The 16,785-nt window shown below is 47.0% G+C and overlaps 1 protein-coding gene across 6 annotated transcripts in view; it reads right to left on the minus strand.

The window, feature by feature from the left end:
• Positions 1 to 16,785, minus strand: part of LOC143764847 (uncharacterized) — a 33,160-nt gene that overhangs the window by 10,958 nt on the left and 5,417 nt on the right. For 3 of the 6 annotated variants that reach the window (XM_077250859.1, XM_077250858.1, XM_077250862.1), the window contains one exon: positions 10,105 to 10,225. The exons of 1 other annotated variant lie outside the window; for it this stretch is intronic. In XM_077250859.1, the coding sequence (XP_077106974.1) occupies positions 10,105 to 10,225 (121 nt within the window). Of the gene's footprint in view, positions 1 to 10,104; positions 10,226 to 11,529; positions 16,252 to 16,318; positions 16,390 to 16,785 lie in introns of those variants that run through there. 2 more of the 6 variants (XM_077250860.1, XM_077250863.1) reach the window with 2 other exon arrangements.

Here is a 16,785-nt window from a genome sequence, read left to right on the forward strand (position 1 = left end):
CACACAGCGACGCTGCAGCGATCGGCATCATTGTCGATATCGCTGCAGCGTCGTTTAGTGTGAAGGTACCTTTACAGTTGTTGTAGAGATGTGTCGGCTGCTAGAACTCTGTGTGGCATTGACCTGGTCTCTAATCTGAGCTGCTGCTAACCTGCGATTTCTGAGGCTGGTGACTCGGATAAACTTATCCTCAGAAGCAGAGGTGACTCTTGGTCTTCCTTTCCTGGGGCGGTCCTCATGTGAGCCAGTTTCTTTGTAGCACTTGATGGTTTTTGCCACTGCACTTGGGGACACTTTCAAAGTTTTCCAAATTTTTCGGACTGACTGGCTTTCATTTCTTAAAGTAATGATGGACACTTGTTTTTCTTTACATAGCTGCTTTTTTCTTGCCATAATACAAATTCTAGCAGTCTATTCAGTAGGACTATCAGCTGTGTACCACCAGACTTCTGCAAAACACAACTGATGGTCCCAACCACATTTATAAGGCAAGAAATCCCACTTATTAAACCTGACAGGGAACATCTGTGAAGTGAAAACCTTTCCCGGTGTCTACGTCTTGAAGCTCATCAAGAGAATGCCAAGAGTGTGCAAAGCAGTCATCAAAGCAAAAGGTGGTTACTTTGAAGAACCTAGAAAATAAGACATTTTCAGTTGGTTCACACGTTTTTTGTTCAGTATATAGTTCCACATGTGTTAATTCATGGTTTTGATGCCTCCAGTTTGAATTAACAATTTTCATAGTCATGAAAATACAGAAAAAAATCTTTAAATGAGAAGGTGTGTCCAAACTTTTGGTCTGTACTAATATGTATGTATGTATGTATGTATGTATGTATGTATGTATACACACACACTCTGTGTGAAGAATTATTAGACAAGTTGTATGTTAGAGGATTACTTTTGTTATTGATCAACAACTATGTTCTCAATCAACCCAAAAAAGACTCATAAATATCAAAGCTTAATATTTTTGGAAGTTGGAGTGATTTTTTTTTTTTTAAGATTTGGCTATCTGTTTGTGCAGGTAACTATTACTGCTAAGAATTATTGGGCAACTTAATAAAAAAACAAATATATTCCCATCTCAATTGTTTATTTTCACCAGGTAAACCAATATAACTGCACAAAATTCACGAAATTTCTGACATGCAAAAACAAAACTCCCCAAAATTAGTGACCAATATAGCCACCTTTCTTTATGATGACACTCAACAGCCTTCCATGCATAGATTCTGTCAGTTTCTAGATCTGTTCACGATCAACATTGCGTGCAGCAGCCACCACAGCCTCCCAGACACTGTACCAAGAGGTGTACTGTTTTCCCTCCCTGTAGATCTCACATTTTATGAGGGACCGCAGGTTCTCTATGGGGTTCAGATCAGGTGAACAAGAGGGCCATGTCATTTTTTCTTCTTTGAGACCGTTACTGGCCAGCCACGCTGTGGAGTAGTTGGAGGCATATGATGGAGCATTGTCCTGCATGAAAAAGGAGATTTTTGTGTACTCACCGTAAAATCTCTCTCTCTTTTTGGGGGACACAGGACCATGGGTGTTATGCTGCTGTCCACTAGGAGGCGACACTATGCATAATCTGAAAAAGATTAACCATGGCTCCTCCTCAGCAGTATACACCCCTGGATGGCGTCAGCCTTCTCCAGTTTTGTGCAAAAGCAGTAGGAGGAATGGAACATGAATAACATAGACATGCCTATAAGAAGGCCACTATGTACGAGCTCAAAAGAACAATATGAGAACTCAAACAGTAACAACGGCCCGAAAAGGGCAACAGGGTGGGAGCCGTGTCCCCCAATTAGAGGCTAAGAGAAAGAGATTTTACGGTGAGTACACAAAAATCTCCTTTACTCTGTCGCCTCATTGGGGGACACAGGACCATGGGACATCCCAAAGCAGTCCCTGGGTGGGAAGCAATGGACGAATATTGTGCAGACAGGCCCCTATACTTGGGGCACCGCCGCCTGCAGAACACATCTACCCAGGCTCGCTTAAGCTGAGGACTGGGTATGAACCCTGTAGTGTTTAGTAAACGAGTGTGGGCTAGTCCAAGTGGCCGCCTTACACACTTGTTTTGCCGAAGCCTGGAGCCGAATGGCCCAGGAGATCCCTACCGCCCATGTAGAGTGTGCCGTAATACCGGCTGGAAGAGGAGAATTCTTAAGGCGGTAGGCCTCTTGTATGGTGGATGTGATCTTCCTGGCAAGGGTAGCTTTGGAAGCTGGCAGACCCTTGCGGCCGCCTTCCAGAAGAAGGAAAAGGGATCACACCTCCGGAAGGACGCAATGCCCTGACAAGGTCAAGCGCATGCAGAGTCTTCTCCACTCTATGAACCGGGACCGGACAAAGGGAAGGCAAAGAAATTTCCTCATTGAGGTGGAAGTTGGACACAACCTTCGGAAGGAAGGATGGGACCGTACGGAGAACTACCTTGTCCTGGTGAAAATCCAGGAAGGGCCGTCGGCAGAAGAGTGCTGTCAGTTCAGACACCCTGCGTAGCGAGGTGATTACCAGCAGGAAAAAAAACACCTTCTGGGAGAGAAGGCGGAGCGGGACCTCCTTAAGGGGTTCAAAGGGTGGTTCCTGCAACGCTGTCAGTACCAGGTTGAGGTCCCACGTTTCTAGTGGTCGTCTGTAGGGGGGAACCAATCGGGAAACCCCCTGAAGAAAAGTCCTTACTCGCGGCTTGGTAGCAATGCGCCATTGAAATTAAAGCACTAAGAGGGCTGACACCTGGCTCTTAGGCGAACCCAGGGACAGCCTGGCCTCCAGACCCGATTGGAGAAAAAAACAGGTAGTTTGGGGAGGGAAGAAGGGAATTGGGTCTGGCGGCGATATTCGCACCAGGTAAAGAGAACTTTCCAGGTATGGTCATAGATCTTGGCAGATTCTGGCTTCCGTGCCCTGATCATTGTCCTAATGACGTCCGTCGAGAGCCCTGCCTGGGTTAGAACCCAGGTTTCAAGGGCCACACCGTCAAATTGAGAGCCCCAGAGTTCTGGTGGTAGAACGGGCCTTGTGATAGAACATCCGGGTGGTCGGGGAGGCGCCAGGGGGCGTCTGCTGAAAGTTGTACGACGTCTGCGTACCATGTACGTCTGGGCCAGACCGGTGCGATTAAGATGGTTGGAACTCCATCTTGCTTGATCTTCCTCACCACTCTGGATAACAGGGGGAGAGGTGGAAAAATGTACAGAAGATGGAACTGGGTCCAGTCCTGAACCAGAGCGTCTGCTCCGAGCGACCGCAGATCGTGTGCTCTGGCCATGAAGTTGGAGACCTTGGCATTGAAGTGGGATGTCATTAGGTCCACATCTGGGGTCCCCCAGGGATGGCAGATCTGGCAAAAAAATTCGGGATGGAGAGACCACTCTCCCGAATCTATTCCTTGTCGTCTGAGGAAGTCGGCTTCCCAGTGGTCCACACCCGGAATTTGGACCGCCGAGAGAACCGAGCCTGTGTCTTCCACCCAGTGAAGGATGTGTGACACTTCTCGCATCGCCTGGGTACTGCGGGTCCCCCCTTGGTGATTCACATATGCCACAGTGGTGGCATTTTCCGATTGTATTCTGATGTGAGAGGCTGCCAGTAAGTGATGGAAGGCCCTCAATGCCAGGAGGATGGCACGAATTTCCAGGATGTTGATGGGCATGGTCGCTTTCACTTGGGACCACTTGCCCTGTGCCCTGTGGTGTAGGTGCACAGCACCCCAACCCATCAGGCTCGCATCAGTGGTCAGACCCTTCCATTGACCTGTGAGAAAGGATTTCCCCTCACTTGGCTTGAGCAACCAGTGCAGGGACCTCCTGGTTGACGACATTAGCTGGAATTCCCCGTCGAGAGGAAAAAAGGATTCCTGTCCCAGGACTTGAGAATGGCTAGTTGGAGAGGCCTGAGGTGAAACTGGGCCAAATGGGACAGCTTCTATTCCTGCCTCCATCCTGCCGAGGACTCTCATGGCAAACCGGAGAGATCGAGGGGGTTTGTGGAGGAGGATGCGAACTCCTAGGCGGAGAGCCAGTGCATTGTCCCTGGGAAAGAGCACTAGACCCCTGGAGGTGTTGTATAGCATTCCCAGGAAAGTCAGAGACTGGTGATGACCTTTGTAGGTTGACTAACCAGCCCATGCGACTCAGAGTGTCGGTTGTGATTGAGACGCTGAGCTTGCAGTCCTTGAAGGTAGGAGCCTTGAGGAGTAGATCGTCCAGGTATGGAACGACTACTATGCCTCTGGAGTGCAGGACGTCCATGGTGGCTGCCATGACCTTGGTAAACACTCTGGGAGCCGTGGCGAGTCTGAACGGGAGATGTTATGAACTCTATTTTTAGGCTCCCTCTAGTGGTCACAAGCGGTACTGTGTAGTGTTGTCTTTCTGCAGGTTGGCTGCATCAGCTGGTTTGTTATCCTTGGTGGGTTTCCTATTTAACTCACCTGGATACTCAGTTCCTTGCCTGCTATCAATGTATTCAGTGCTCTTCAGATTCCTTGTGATTACCTTGCTCCCAGCCTCTCCAAGACAAGCTAAGTTTTTGTCCGTTCATTTTTGATTATCAGCATTCATCATGTTTCTTGTCCAGCTTGCTAAGATGTGATCTCCTCGCTTGCTGGTTGCTCTAGGGGACTGAGTTTCTCCCCCCACACCGTTAGTTGGTGCGGGGGTTCTTGAAATCTCAGTGTGGATATTTTGTAAGGGTTTTTTACTGACCGCACAGACCCCTTTACTATTTTCTGCTATCTAGTATTAGTGGGCCTCATTTGCTGAATCTGTTTTCACCCCTGTGTATGTGCCTTCCTCTTACCTCACCGTTATTATTTGTTGGGGGCTTCTATATCTTTGGGAATTATTTCTCTGGAGGCAAGAGAGGTCTTTCTTTCTCTCTAGGGGTAGTTAGTTCCTCAGGCTGGCTCGAGACGTCTAGGATTTTTAGGCACGTTCACCGGCTACTTCTAGTGTGTTTGGGTAGGTTCAGATTTGCGGTCAGTCCAGTTTGCCACCTCCCTAGAGCTTGTCCTATGTTTGTTACTTAGCTGGAGTAATTCGTGATCCTCAACCACTAAGGATCATAACAGGGAGAGCCACGAACTGGTAGTGGTCCTGGTTGATTGTGAACCTGAGAAAAAAACTCTGATGAGCAGGTGCAATCGTTATATGCAGGTATGCGTCTTGTATATCTATAAAGGCGAGATATTCTCCCATCTCCACTCCATGGACGCAATGATGGACCGAAGAGACTCCAGCGGAAGTGACGAACCCATACGTATTTGTCGAGTTGTTTTAGGTCCAGTATGGGCCGTACTCTGCCTCCTTTCTTGGGGACTACGAATAGATTGGAGTAGAACCCTCGGAAGCACCTGGCCGCGGGAACCGGTACTATGACTCCTGCTTGAAGAAGCGAGGAAACCGCTTGGTGGAAGGCACGAGCCTTGGCTGGCGGTTTTGGGGGAACAGAGAGGAAGAATCGGTTTGGTGAGTTGGAAGTTGAACTCTATCTTGTATCTGGAAGACACTAGTTCCCTGACCCACCTGTCTTCTGTAGTAGGCATCCAGACTTGCTGAAAAGAGCAGTCGCCTACGGGTGGGATGTCTTCCGGGGTCCGTGAGTCATGAGGAAAAAAGTCTGAGGTTTTCCTCCTTTGGGCTTTGACTGGCCTGCTTTTAACTGCCAGGTCTTGTCTGACCTTTGCGTCGACGGTCTTGTCCGACCTTTGCGTCGACCGTGAGTTGTCCCTGTGTGCGGAACGGTTACGTGCTGGACGCGAGACGGACCAGCCCGAGGAATTCCGAAAGGATCGGAATCGGGTTTGTTACACTTCTTGTAAAGTGCGTATAGGTTTCAGTTGAGGGAGAGAGGTACTCTTACCCCCAGTGGCGTTGGATATCATTGTGTCCAACTCTTCACCGAAAGTCACCCACTGAGATACGGGAGGTGCATGAGGGACTTCTTTGAGGCTGCGTCCGCTTTCCATTCCGCAGCCAGAGGATACGCCGAATCGTGATGGCGTTTGAGGCTATCCCCACTACGCCCCTTGCTGAATCCAGAGCTGCATGAAGCATGCAATCTGCTACAACTGCTATTTGAACCGCTTGGTCCGACAGCTCAGGAGCAGATGCTTGGAGGCCAGCTTGTAAATTTTTGGCCCAAGCCAGGATGGCCTTGGCAGCCCAAACTGAAGTGAATGCGGGAGCCAGGGAGGCCCCTGCCGCCTCGAAAAATTGAATGAGCCATGCGTTCTACCTGCCGGTCTGCTGCGTCCCTGAGGGTTGAGCTATCTGGCAGTGAAAAGAGGGTCTGTGCTGCTAGTCTAGAGACTGTGGGGTCCGCTTCGGGTGGATCTGTCCATTCCTTGGTGTCCTTCTGTGGGAAAAAGGTACTTTGCCTCCAGATATTTGCGATTAGTGAATTTTTACTCAGGCTGTGAGAGCTGCTTTTTAAGGATCGCTTTAAACTCTGGGTGGTTAGAGAAAACCTTAGGCGGCTTCAGAGGTCCTTCAAAGGAAATCTTGTTCTGGGGCCTCTGGTGGCAGATTAGAAACCGGCCCCCCCCCTGGATTTAAAGGCAGGATAGCGATGGGGCTATAAGCGGAAGGGGGGCCCTGTGAGGGGTCCCCCTGAGGCAGTATAGAGCTGGTGCTGCCGCAGAGACAGGGGCGCAGGGAGCCCTGTGTCTGTGTGTGCCATGCCTGCCTGCACTCCCCCCGGCCCCGACAGGAGCCCGCAGCTGGGCTGGGGTCCCTGGATGCAGGCGCAGTGTGCTGGCCCATTGCTGGGAGCTGCAGAATGCTGCCTGTACAGGCCCTACCTGAGGCGTCTCAATCTAATGCCCCCAGAAGGGGAATAGGGAGGGTGCTGTTATCACCTTCAGGGGCCTTTATCCTCGCCTCGACCTCAACCCAGAAACCAAGAGGAATTGGGGAAGGAGGGGGGGTCTCGACTTCGAACCAGCACCCGAGGGACTGGGGAAGGAGCGACATGGGGAATAGCCATCTCTACTTCAACCGGGCACCCCATAATAGGGGGCCGAGGAAGGAGCCATGCCGGGAGTCTCACAGGAGACCCACTTTTCTTCATCTGTAATCCGTCGGAAAAAAAAACGGAGTAAAAAAATCTTAGGTGAGCCTCCTATGCGACACTAAGCAAAAACTGGAGAAGGCTGATGCCGTCCAGGGGTGTATACTGCAGAGGAGGAGTCACGGTTAATCTTTTTCAGATTATGCATAGTGTCGCCTCCTAGTGGACAGCAGCAGCATAACACCCATGGTCCTGTGTCCCCCAATGAGGCGACAGAGTAATAATGGTTTTTCTTGAATGATACCGACGTCTTCCTGTACCACTGCTTGAAGAAGTTGTCTTCCAGAAACTGGCAGTAGGTCTGGGAGTTGAGCTTCACTCCATCCTCAACCCGAAAAGGTCCCACAAGTTCATCTTTGATGATACCAGCCAATACCAGTACCCCACCTCCACCTTGCTGGTGTCTCAGTCAGAGTAGAGCTCTCTGCCCTTTTCTGATCCATCCATCTGGCCCATCAAGAGTCACTCTCATTCATCATTCCATAAAACCTTTGAAAAGTCAGTCTTAAGATATTTCTTGGCCCAGTCTTGATGTTTTATCTTATGTTTCTTGTTCAAAGGTGGTGGTTTTTCAGCCTTCCTTACCTTGGCCATGTCCCTGAGTATTGCACATCTTGTGCTTTTTGTTACTCCAGTAACGTTGCAACTGTGAAATATGGCAAAACTGGTGGCAAATGGCATCTTGGCAGCTTCACACTTGATTTTCCTCAACTCATGGGCAGTTATGAAACGCTTGATTGTTCGGTGATCACACTTCAAAAGTTTGACAATTTCAAGACTGCTTCATCTCTCTGCATGACATTTCACAATTTTGGACTTTTCAGAGCCCGTCAAATCTCTTCTGACCCATTTTGCCAAAGGAAAGGAAGTTGCCTAATAATTAAGCACACCTTATATAGAGTTTTGATATCATTAGACAACACCCCTCCTCATTACAGACATGCACATCACCTGATTTACTTAATTGGTAGTTGGCTCTCAAGCCTGAATAGCTTGGAGTAGGACAACATGTATATATAATTAATGAGCCCTCACACAGCTCCATCAATCGAAAAATAAAAATGTCACAGGCTTTGGAAAATGGCAACACTAGCTAATTTTTGTTTTCCCTCAAATTTTAGATAGAAAAAAAAATATGCAAGTTTGATATCATCATAATTATATTGACCTTGAAAATCTATCCAGGTCAAGTTTACTGCAGAATGAACACCGAAAAAACAAAACCAAAAAAACAATTGTGGATTTGTGTTTTTTTGTACCGTATATACTCGAGCATAAGCTGAGATTTTCAGCCCAAATTTTTGGGCTGAAATTGCCCCTCTCGGCTTATACTCGAGTCATGATCGGCGGTGGGGTCGGCGGGTGAGGGGGAGAGAGGACTGTCGCATACTCACCTAGTCCTGGCGGTCCTGGCGCTCCCCCTGCCCGTCCCAAGGTCTTCGGTGCCGCAGCTTTTCCCCTGTTCAGCGGTCACGTGGGACCGCTCATTAAAGTTATGAATATGGACTCCACTCCCATAGGGACGGTAACGGTGACCGCTGACAGAGGAAGAGGCTGCGGCACCCGGAGACCAGCTGTCCGGCAAAAGGAGCCAGGGACGCTGGGAGCAGGTAAGTATGTCATAGTTACCTGTCCGCGTTCCACACGCCGGGCGCCGCTCTGTCTTCCGCGTCCTCTTGCTCTGACTGTTCAGGTCAGAGGGCGCGATGACGTACTAGTGTGCGCGCCGCCCTCTGCCTGAACAGTCAGTGCGGAGAGGCGCCGAGACGGGACGCTGAGGAGCTGCGGGCAGCAAGAGAGGTGAGCATGTCATTTTTTTTTTTTATTGCAGCAGCAGCATTATATATTGCACAGATTTATATGGAGCATCTATTGGGCCATAATGAACAGTGCAGAGCATTATATATGGCACAGCTTTCTATGGAGCATCTATGGGGCCATAATGAACGGTGCAGAGCATTATATATGTGGCACAGCTTTATATGGAGCATCTATGGGGCCATAATGAACGGTATGGAGCATCTATATTTATTTTTGAAATTCACCGGTAGCTGCTGTATTTTCCACCCTAGGCTTATACTCGAGTCAATAAGTTTTCCCAGTTTTTTGTGGCAAAATTAGGGGGGGGGGGGGGGGGGGTCGGCTTATACTCGGGTCGGCTTATACTCGAGTATATACGGTAATTTGAACTCACTTGGAATTTTTTTTACCCACTTTCCAGTAAACCATATGATAAAATGGATGGAGTCATGCAAAAATACTAGTCCCTCAAAAACCATCCTTTACATGACTTTGTAAGCGGTAGAATAAAAGATACTTGGAAGAAGGAGAGGAAAAAACAAAAACTTGTTTGGTCCTTAACAGGTTAAAATAAAAACAAAAAAGCTAACACCATACAAAACAAATTGTTCTAAATCTTTTTTTAAGTGAGGACAAGGAAGTAAAGACAACTGAATCTGTGAGAGTCAAATTAAGTAGCTCTTGAATTTTGTAACGAAATCCAATTTGTATCAAATGAATCCATTGTTCCTTATTATTCTCTGTGGTCTTTCCAGATCCCAGAACATAATAAAGTTTGGTGAAATTAACAGATAATACTCAACTTGCTTCTTATCTGCCCCCCTCCCGCAGCTCGCCATCAGGTACTCAGTGGGTCTTCTCGTATCTGATTCTTCATTACCCCTGTGCCTAGTGGGCCTCAAACTTCATAGTGGGATAATGTTATGACATGTGTCATGATATCACAACACACATCGATGACTTTTTCAACGATGTGCACTGTGACACCTGTTGTGGAGGCAAAAAAGAGCGCAAAGCATTGGACAAAGGGATAAACAGTGAGTTAGTTATTTTGTCTGCCATTTTGCTCGCTACAATTCATCGATTTTGCACAAAGCAAATCATCCCAAAAAATTTAATTCTAGAGAATTTACATTAAAAAAAAAAAAAAATCAGGTGTATTACCATAAATTATCTTTGAGTAGATGCACTCAACTCTACACAGAAGGTTTCTCTTACCCGATAATGTAAAAATCTCATGATTCTCCATTATGGTTGTGTACTGATCCTTATGTCCTTCTATGTAATCCCACTCCTCCATGGAGAAATAGACGGTGACATCCTGACACCTTACAGTAACCTGAGCAACACAAAGATAAAAACTCAGAAGGGAAATTGGTCAACCATACAGTGTCTGAGCTATCCTGGCTTCAGTAGTATAAATAAACACATCAGGTGTGATTACAGCCCATCAATTACTGCTTTCTGACACATAATTCTACACTTTCACTGGTGTTTGTTTGGTGCTGTCGGCAAGTATGTTACGATTTCAAGATGGCATGAGTACTGTCCGATTTTTTTAAAAATTTTTTTACTGATTCTTAGACTTTCACTGCCAACGTTGATCAGACTTGGATCAATATAGGACAGGTCTCTGAGATTTTGCATGGACCACTCGGTCATCAAAAACTCCTCTCACATGTAAACAGCCCCTGAATCTCATAGGTCCAAAAGGGTCATAAGTGTTGGGCACTTCAAAATTCATAAAACAAAACAAACTAAGTCAGGTAGGGGGGTCACCCCAGCTGACAATCCAAAGTTAAAAGAATATTTATTAGTATTACCAAAGGTAACATTTTTTATGGGGAAAAAAAAAAAAAATACTAGAAAACACACAGGTCCAAAGGTTAAGTCAGAACAAGAGGCTAGATCCAGCCGATAGTGATTATAAAAAGGTAGAACGTGATGACCAAGTGGCAGCCTTACAAATCTGCTCTATTGATACCTCCGACCTTTACCCCCAGGAGGTTGCCACTGCTCTCATGGAATGAGCTCTCAGACCCTCCGGGGCGACATTCCCACTAGATGAATTGGCCAACGAGATCGCATCTCTTATCCATCTTGCCAATGTACTTTTTGAGGCCTTAAGTCCCTTCCTAGTTCCCTGAAAGCACACAGAGACCCATCCTTCCTACACCCCTGGGTGGATGCTATGTACTGAACCAAACACCTTTTTATGTCTGAGTGGAATTTCTTTTCTCTTGTATTTTTGGGGTTAGAGCAAAAGCAAGGAAGAAATACCTCTTGGGACCTATGGAACCGAGATGCTACCGTGGGCAAGTAAGCAGGGTCAGGTTTTAAAATAACTCTGTCCTCTTAAGATCCTAGTGAAGGGAGGGCCTGCAGATAGAGCCTGAATGTCGCACACTCTATAGGCTGATGTTAGAGCCACTAGAAGGACCATTTAAGGGACAGAATCTTGAGCGAGGCAGAATCTAAGGATTCAAAGGGGGGACCCGTTAGGGCTGATAAGATTAAATTTAAATCCCATGGTGGCAATTTTCGGCTAGTAATGGGCCTAGATCTTGAGGAGGCTTTAATGAATCTTGCTACCCAAGGATTGCCTGCTACATCATGTCTGTACAGAGCCCCCAGAGCACCCACCTGAACCTTTAGGGCGTTAGTAGCAAGGCCTTGTTCCAACCTTTTTGTAGAAACTCCAGGATGGCCGTATGTGGGACTCCATTCTGGACTCTGACCCCCAGGGTAGATAGGAATTTATTGCAGGTTTTACCGTAGGCTTTTGTAGTGACGATTTTTGTACTCTGAAGTAGGGTGGAAACCAAGTTTAGGGAAAAACCTCTGTACCTCAAATGCACCCTTTCAAATTCCACGCTGTTAAGTGTAAATTTGCTGCCTGAGAATGATATACCGGTCCCTGGGAGAGAAGGTCCTGAACTTCTGATAGTACTCAAGGGTCGGTGATGGACATAATACTCAGCCAAGAGAGCCAAGTTATTCTTGGCCAGAAAGGGACCATCAATAATACGCTTGCCCTGTCCTCCCTGATCTTCCTTAGAATGGCTGGGATAAAGATGACAGGGTGGAAGGCATAGGCCAGGCTCTGTTTCCACAGGATCATAAAGGCATCTAGAGCCTGAGGATTCCCTCTGGGATCTATGGAGCTACTTTTGTGTTGTCAACGCTGGCGAAGAGAACTATGTCCGGGAGACCCCACATTTCCACAATCTTGTTGAAAATGGACTCTTAGCACCCATTCCCCGTTTCAACTGAGTGAAGCTCAGAAAGTCTGCCTTGTGGTTTTCTACCCCAAGAATGTGGAATGCCGTCAGTGAGAGGAGATTGCTTTCCTCTGACCAGAAAATCTGAGTTATGTCCATCAAGGACCTTGACCTAGTTCCCCCCTGATGGTTCAGACAGGCTACCATTACCGAATTGTCTGAAAATACTTGCACGTGATGACCACAAAGGGCATCTATGAACTATCAGGGCATAACTGACTGCAAATAGTTCCTTTTGGTTCGAGGATACATACAACTGCTGGCCCGTCCAGACCCGTGAGTAACCCTGTTGTCCAGATGAGCCCCCCCCCCACCCTGTGAGGCTTGCATCCATGGTGACTACACAAGACACTGTGGTCACCCAAGGGATCCCCTTGGTCAGATTTTCCATCTCTTTCTACCAACTCAGGAAACCAATAGTTGTTGAAGACTCTTACGACCCTCTAATTGACACTTTAGTTTTTTAAGATGTCCCACTGGAGCCTCCTAATGTGTATTTGGACCCACTGCAGGGACATGGCCTTCCTCAAAGTCATGGATGGGTATTGTGATGCCCTCAACACCTGCCCTGAGTATTGTGATGCCCTCAACACCTGACCCGCAATTATTTCCCCTTTGTGCTCCGGAAGGCAACACTCTTGCTTCTGGGAGTCCAACATATGCCTCAGGAACTCTGAACAGTGCTTGCCTCGATCTTTGATTTTTTTTTTTTTTAGATTCAATAGCCACCTGCAATGTTGGACCGAGTTGACTATCACTAAGTAGTCGTCCAAATAAGGGTGATCAAAATGTCCTGTTGTGTCAGGTAAACCATTGATTTTGCCACTAGTTTGGTAAACAGACGAGGGGCTACCGACAAGCCGAAGGTTAGGGCCTTGTATTGAAAAAGATTTATTTCTCGTTTTATGTTGACTTCTACCCTGAGGGACTTTTGAGAGTCTTTGTGTATGGGAACGTTCTAATATGCATCCTTCAGATCCAGGACTGTTATAAAGCACTTGGGAAACAATATTTGACGGCTGATTTTTATCGATTCCATCTTGAAAGTTTGAGTTGTTACATACATTTTTTTAAAAATTTATAGTTGTCTGGAAGGACCCGTCTGGTTTGTTTACCAGAAACAATGGAGAGTTGAATCCTTCCGTCCTTTCTGAAGGAGGGACCTCCTGGAGGACAGCTTTGACCACTAATTCCAACACCTCATGTTCCAAGGCCCTTTGTTCCTCCGGGGAAGATCGTTTGGGAGTTACTACAAAGGTCTGGGGAGGGAATGAACAAAAGTCTATCTTCAGGCCTGACTTGATTAGGCTTATTATCCAGGGACCGTTGGAAATCTTTTCCCAAGCCAGAGGGAAGCGGGATAGTCTGCTCCACACCTGGGAAGGACCATCACTTGGAGGGCTTCCAATCGTGAAAGGAGCTTCCAAAGAGAAAACCTTTATCTTTCTTTTTCCCCTTTTCCCATCTATTCTGCTCCCTCAGAGGTCTCCTACGGAAAAATTTTCTTCTCCGAAAGGACCGTTTATATGCAGGGGTGGGCAGGTAAGGGAAACCCTTTTTCTTATTCCCTGCCTTCTGAAGGAGGTCATCAAATGTCTCCCCAAATATAAAATTTCCTTCACAGGAGATGGAGCATAGTTTTGATTTAGTCTGTATTTCTGCCGGCCAGCATTTAAGCCAAAGTGCTCTACGGGCTGCGTTAGAGAGAGCTGCAGACTTGGCCGCTAGTCGAACAGAGTTGGCTTATGAATCCGCCAAAAAAGCTGCAGCCTCCCCACATTAAAGTTATGGACTCTAGAATCCTGTCTCCCGATACTCTTCCTAGAGCTGTTTTTCCAACTGGTCTAGCAATATCATTAGGGATCTAGAGGTGCAGGTTGCTGCTATAGCAGGTCTTAAACCCCCTCCTGATGCTTCCCATGCGCCTTTAAGGAAGGAATCTGCCTTTTTATCTAGAGGTTCCTTTAAATCCTCCATGTCCTTAAAGTGGAGGGTACATTTTTTGTAGGCCTTTGCTACTGCTACATCCAATTTTAGGGCTTTATCACAGGATGCTGATGATACATCCTCAAAGGGATATTTACGCTTGAGGGAAGGTAGAGAAGAGTTCTTCCTATCTGGTTTATCCCATTCCTTTTTAATCAGGGCTTGTATGTTTTCATTTAGGGGAAATTAACTCCGCTTTTTTTGTGCTAATCCCCCAAACATCACAACTTGCACAGTTTTTTACAGGCGAGGGTCCATTACTCCCATAGTGGATCTCCCTGCTTTAACTAGACGTTCTATTTCTTCTAAAGGGAAACAATGGCGCCCCCCTACTTTCTCCACAGAGCTAGCGGACTCAGATTGGGGGTGCTTACTGGCTTTCTGTTCCATGACACTATTCCCCCCTCCCCCTTGTGAGAGGGATCTAAAAAGCTTCTTTCAACCTCCAACTTGATTACTGATCTTAGTTCGGAGGCAAAATTTGGGGTCTCCTCACATAGCACTTGTTATATGCATGAATGGCAAAGTCTTTTATCCCAGGTTATATCTAAATCTTCCTTACACATTGGGCAACTTCTGTGTTTGGTCTTAGCCAAACTTTTTCCTCCCTGAATAATGAAAGAGAAAGGAAACCCCAATTACAAAGTGATCTTTCACAAACAACACTCACCAATCAGAGGCAGCCGCGGATATCGGTTTTGGTGGAGGAGTAAGGTCCAGTGATGGGCCTTTTGAGGTTGGAGACTTGTCCACTGTGCCAGAGCGCATGCTGTGCTGGGTGGAATGGCTGCTGGATCGTCCACTACGCTTGCCTGAAGAATCATGCTGTCTTCTCCTTGGCTGTTGCTGCTGCTGCGGTTTGCTGTCCTGTGCCTCCATCCTACAGAGGACCGACAGCTGTAAGGAGTGTCTCACCCAGCTCCCTTTTGAAAAAAAAAGGCCAGGCATCCCCTGCACTACTTCAGGTTCCATACCGGAAGTTCCTCCTTGTCATGTGACCCCTAGCCGCGTCATCAGGGGTCAACTTCGGAATGTCCCACGCATACGCAGTCCGGACGTCCAGAGGTCCAGCACCGGAGTATGGTGCGGTGGACGCGCTCCCCCTGCTCACCCTGAAACACTGCTTGGTCCCAGCAGTGGCGGCTTCAGGACACCGAACCAGACGTGGCAGGGGCATCCAAGCTCTCTGTACCTGTCTGGCCAAGCCCAGACACCCTCTGGTCTTCTTGTCTTCTGACTTCAGGTACGCCTGAACTGAAAGTTCCCTGTCAGGGACAGGAAACTAAACTGATGTGAGGGAGAGGTACCGCCCTTTTTATCCGTAGGTTTCATGTCCCTGAAGGGAGGATCCCCTCTCTCTCCGTGATGCTGTCATGGGGGGTGGAGAAATTGTGAGCACTGAGCAGCTCATTGGAGCGATTCCTGGATAATTTGTGGACCCCGCTAAATCTGCTGGACCATGTGTGAGCCTCCTGAAAGAAGCTGAATTTGCTGCTTTCTGAACCATATGTGAGCCTGCTGTGGAAACTGACTGTAGTGCTTTCTGGACTTCATTAATTCTCCTGAAGAGCCTTTAACCATTGTTGCGGGAAATGCATTGAGAGGAGAACACTAATCTGAATACCATGATCCTTTTAATTGCCGCAGTCTCTTCCTGAGCTGAGCACCTTTCTGAATTTGTACATACTGTGATAAGAAAAACCCTGACTTTGTATGGGAACTAGTAGCAATAAACCTGTCACTCAAGATAGTTTGAACGTATAACAGATTTATTTGGCAATCCACAAATTAACATTTCAGTCTGTGTTGACCTTTAAATAGAACTGATTGCCATGTGGGAAATGTCAGAGAACAATGCTGAAAAGGTTGATCAGAACTGCTGTAGAAAGGAGCTCTTTGTATGGGAACTAGTTCTGTTCTACAGGCCCATCATGTTGCATCTGTGGTTATCGAGAGGTTAATAGTATGTGGAGTTAGTTATCGTTGAAGGGCCAGTATAGGGCACATTAAGGCTAGCCTGTGAATGGTGGCACCATTTGCTGTTTATTTTAGGGTGACCACTTCTGTAGCAATACCAGGACAAAGATTAGGAAGTTTGAACACTTCTATAGTTCTGACATACTGATAAATCTCACACTATGTAATAGAAAAGCCGGATTACTTACCGGTAATGCTCTTTTAATGAGTCCACGACAGCACCCACATGAGAGAGGATTCGCCCACAGGAACAGGAAACCTACAGAATAAAAAGAGGCGGTCCCCCTCTCCTCCAGTTTAGTTTTCAGAGTACGAGAGGAACCACAAGGTTTTAGTCCAATTCATATCAGATAATGTCAATGCCTTAAAATACTCTATACAGCAATTTGTCAGTTTAAAAGGAAGAAACCATGTAGGACTAGGGAGGGTAGTGAATGGATGCTGTCGTGGACTCATTAAAAGAGCATTACCGGTAAGTAATCCGGCTTTTTACCCTTCGCCACGACAGCACCCACATGAGAGACTTTCAGAGAACCATCACCTGGGTGGGATTACTGTGCTAAGGACAGCTCTACCAAAGGCCAAGTCAGAAGATATGAATAGATCAAGTCTATAATGGTTGTAAAAAGTAGAAGGTGTCGACCAGGTTGCGGCC

The sequence above is a fragment of the Ranitomeya variabilis genome, chromosome 4 (genome assembly GCF_051348905.1).
Source record: "Ranitomeya variabilis isolate aRanVar5 chromosome 4, aRanVar5.hap1, whole genome shotgun sequence".
In the NCBI taxonomy this organism is placed as follows: Eukaryota; Metazoa; Chordata; class Amphibia; order Anura; family Dendrobatidae; genus Ranitomeya; species Ranitomeya variabilis.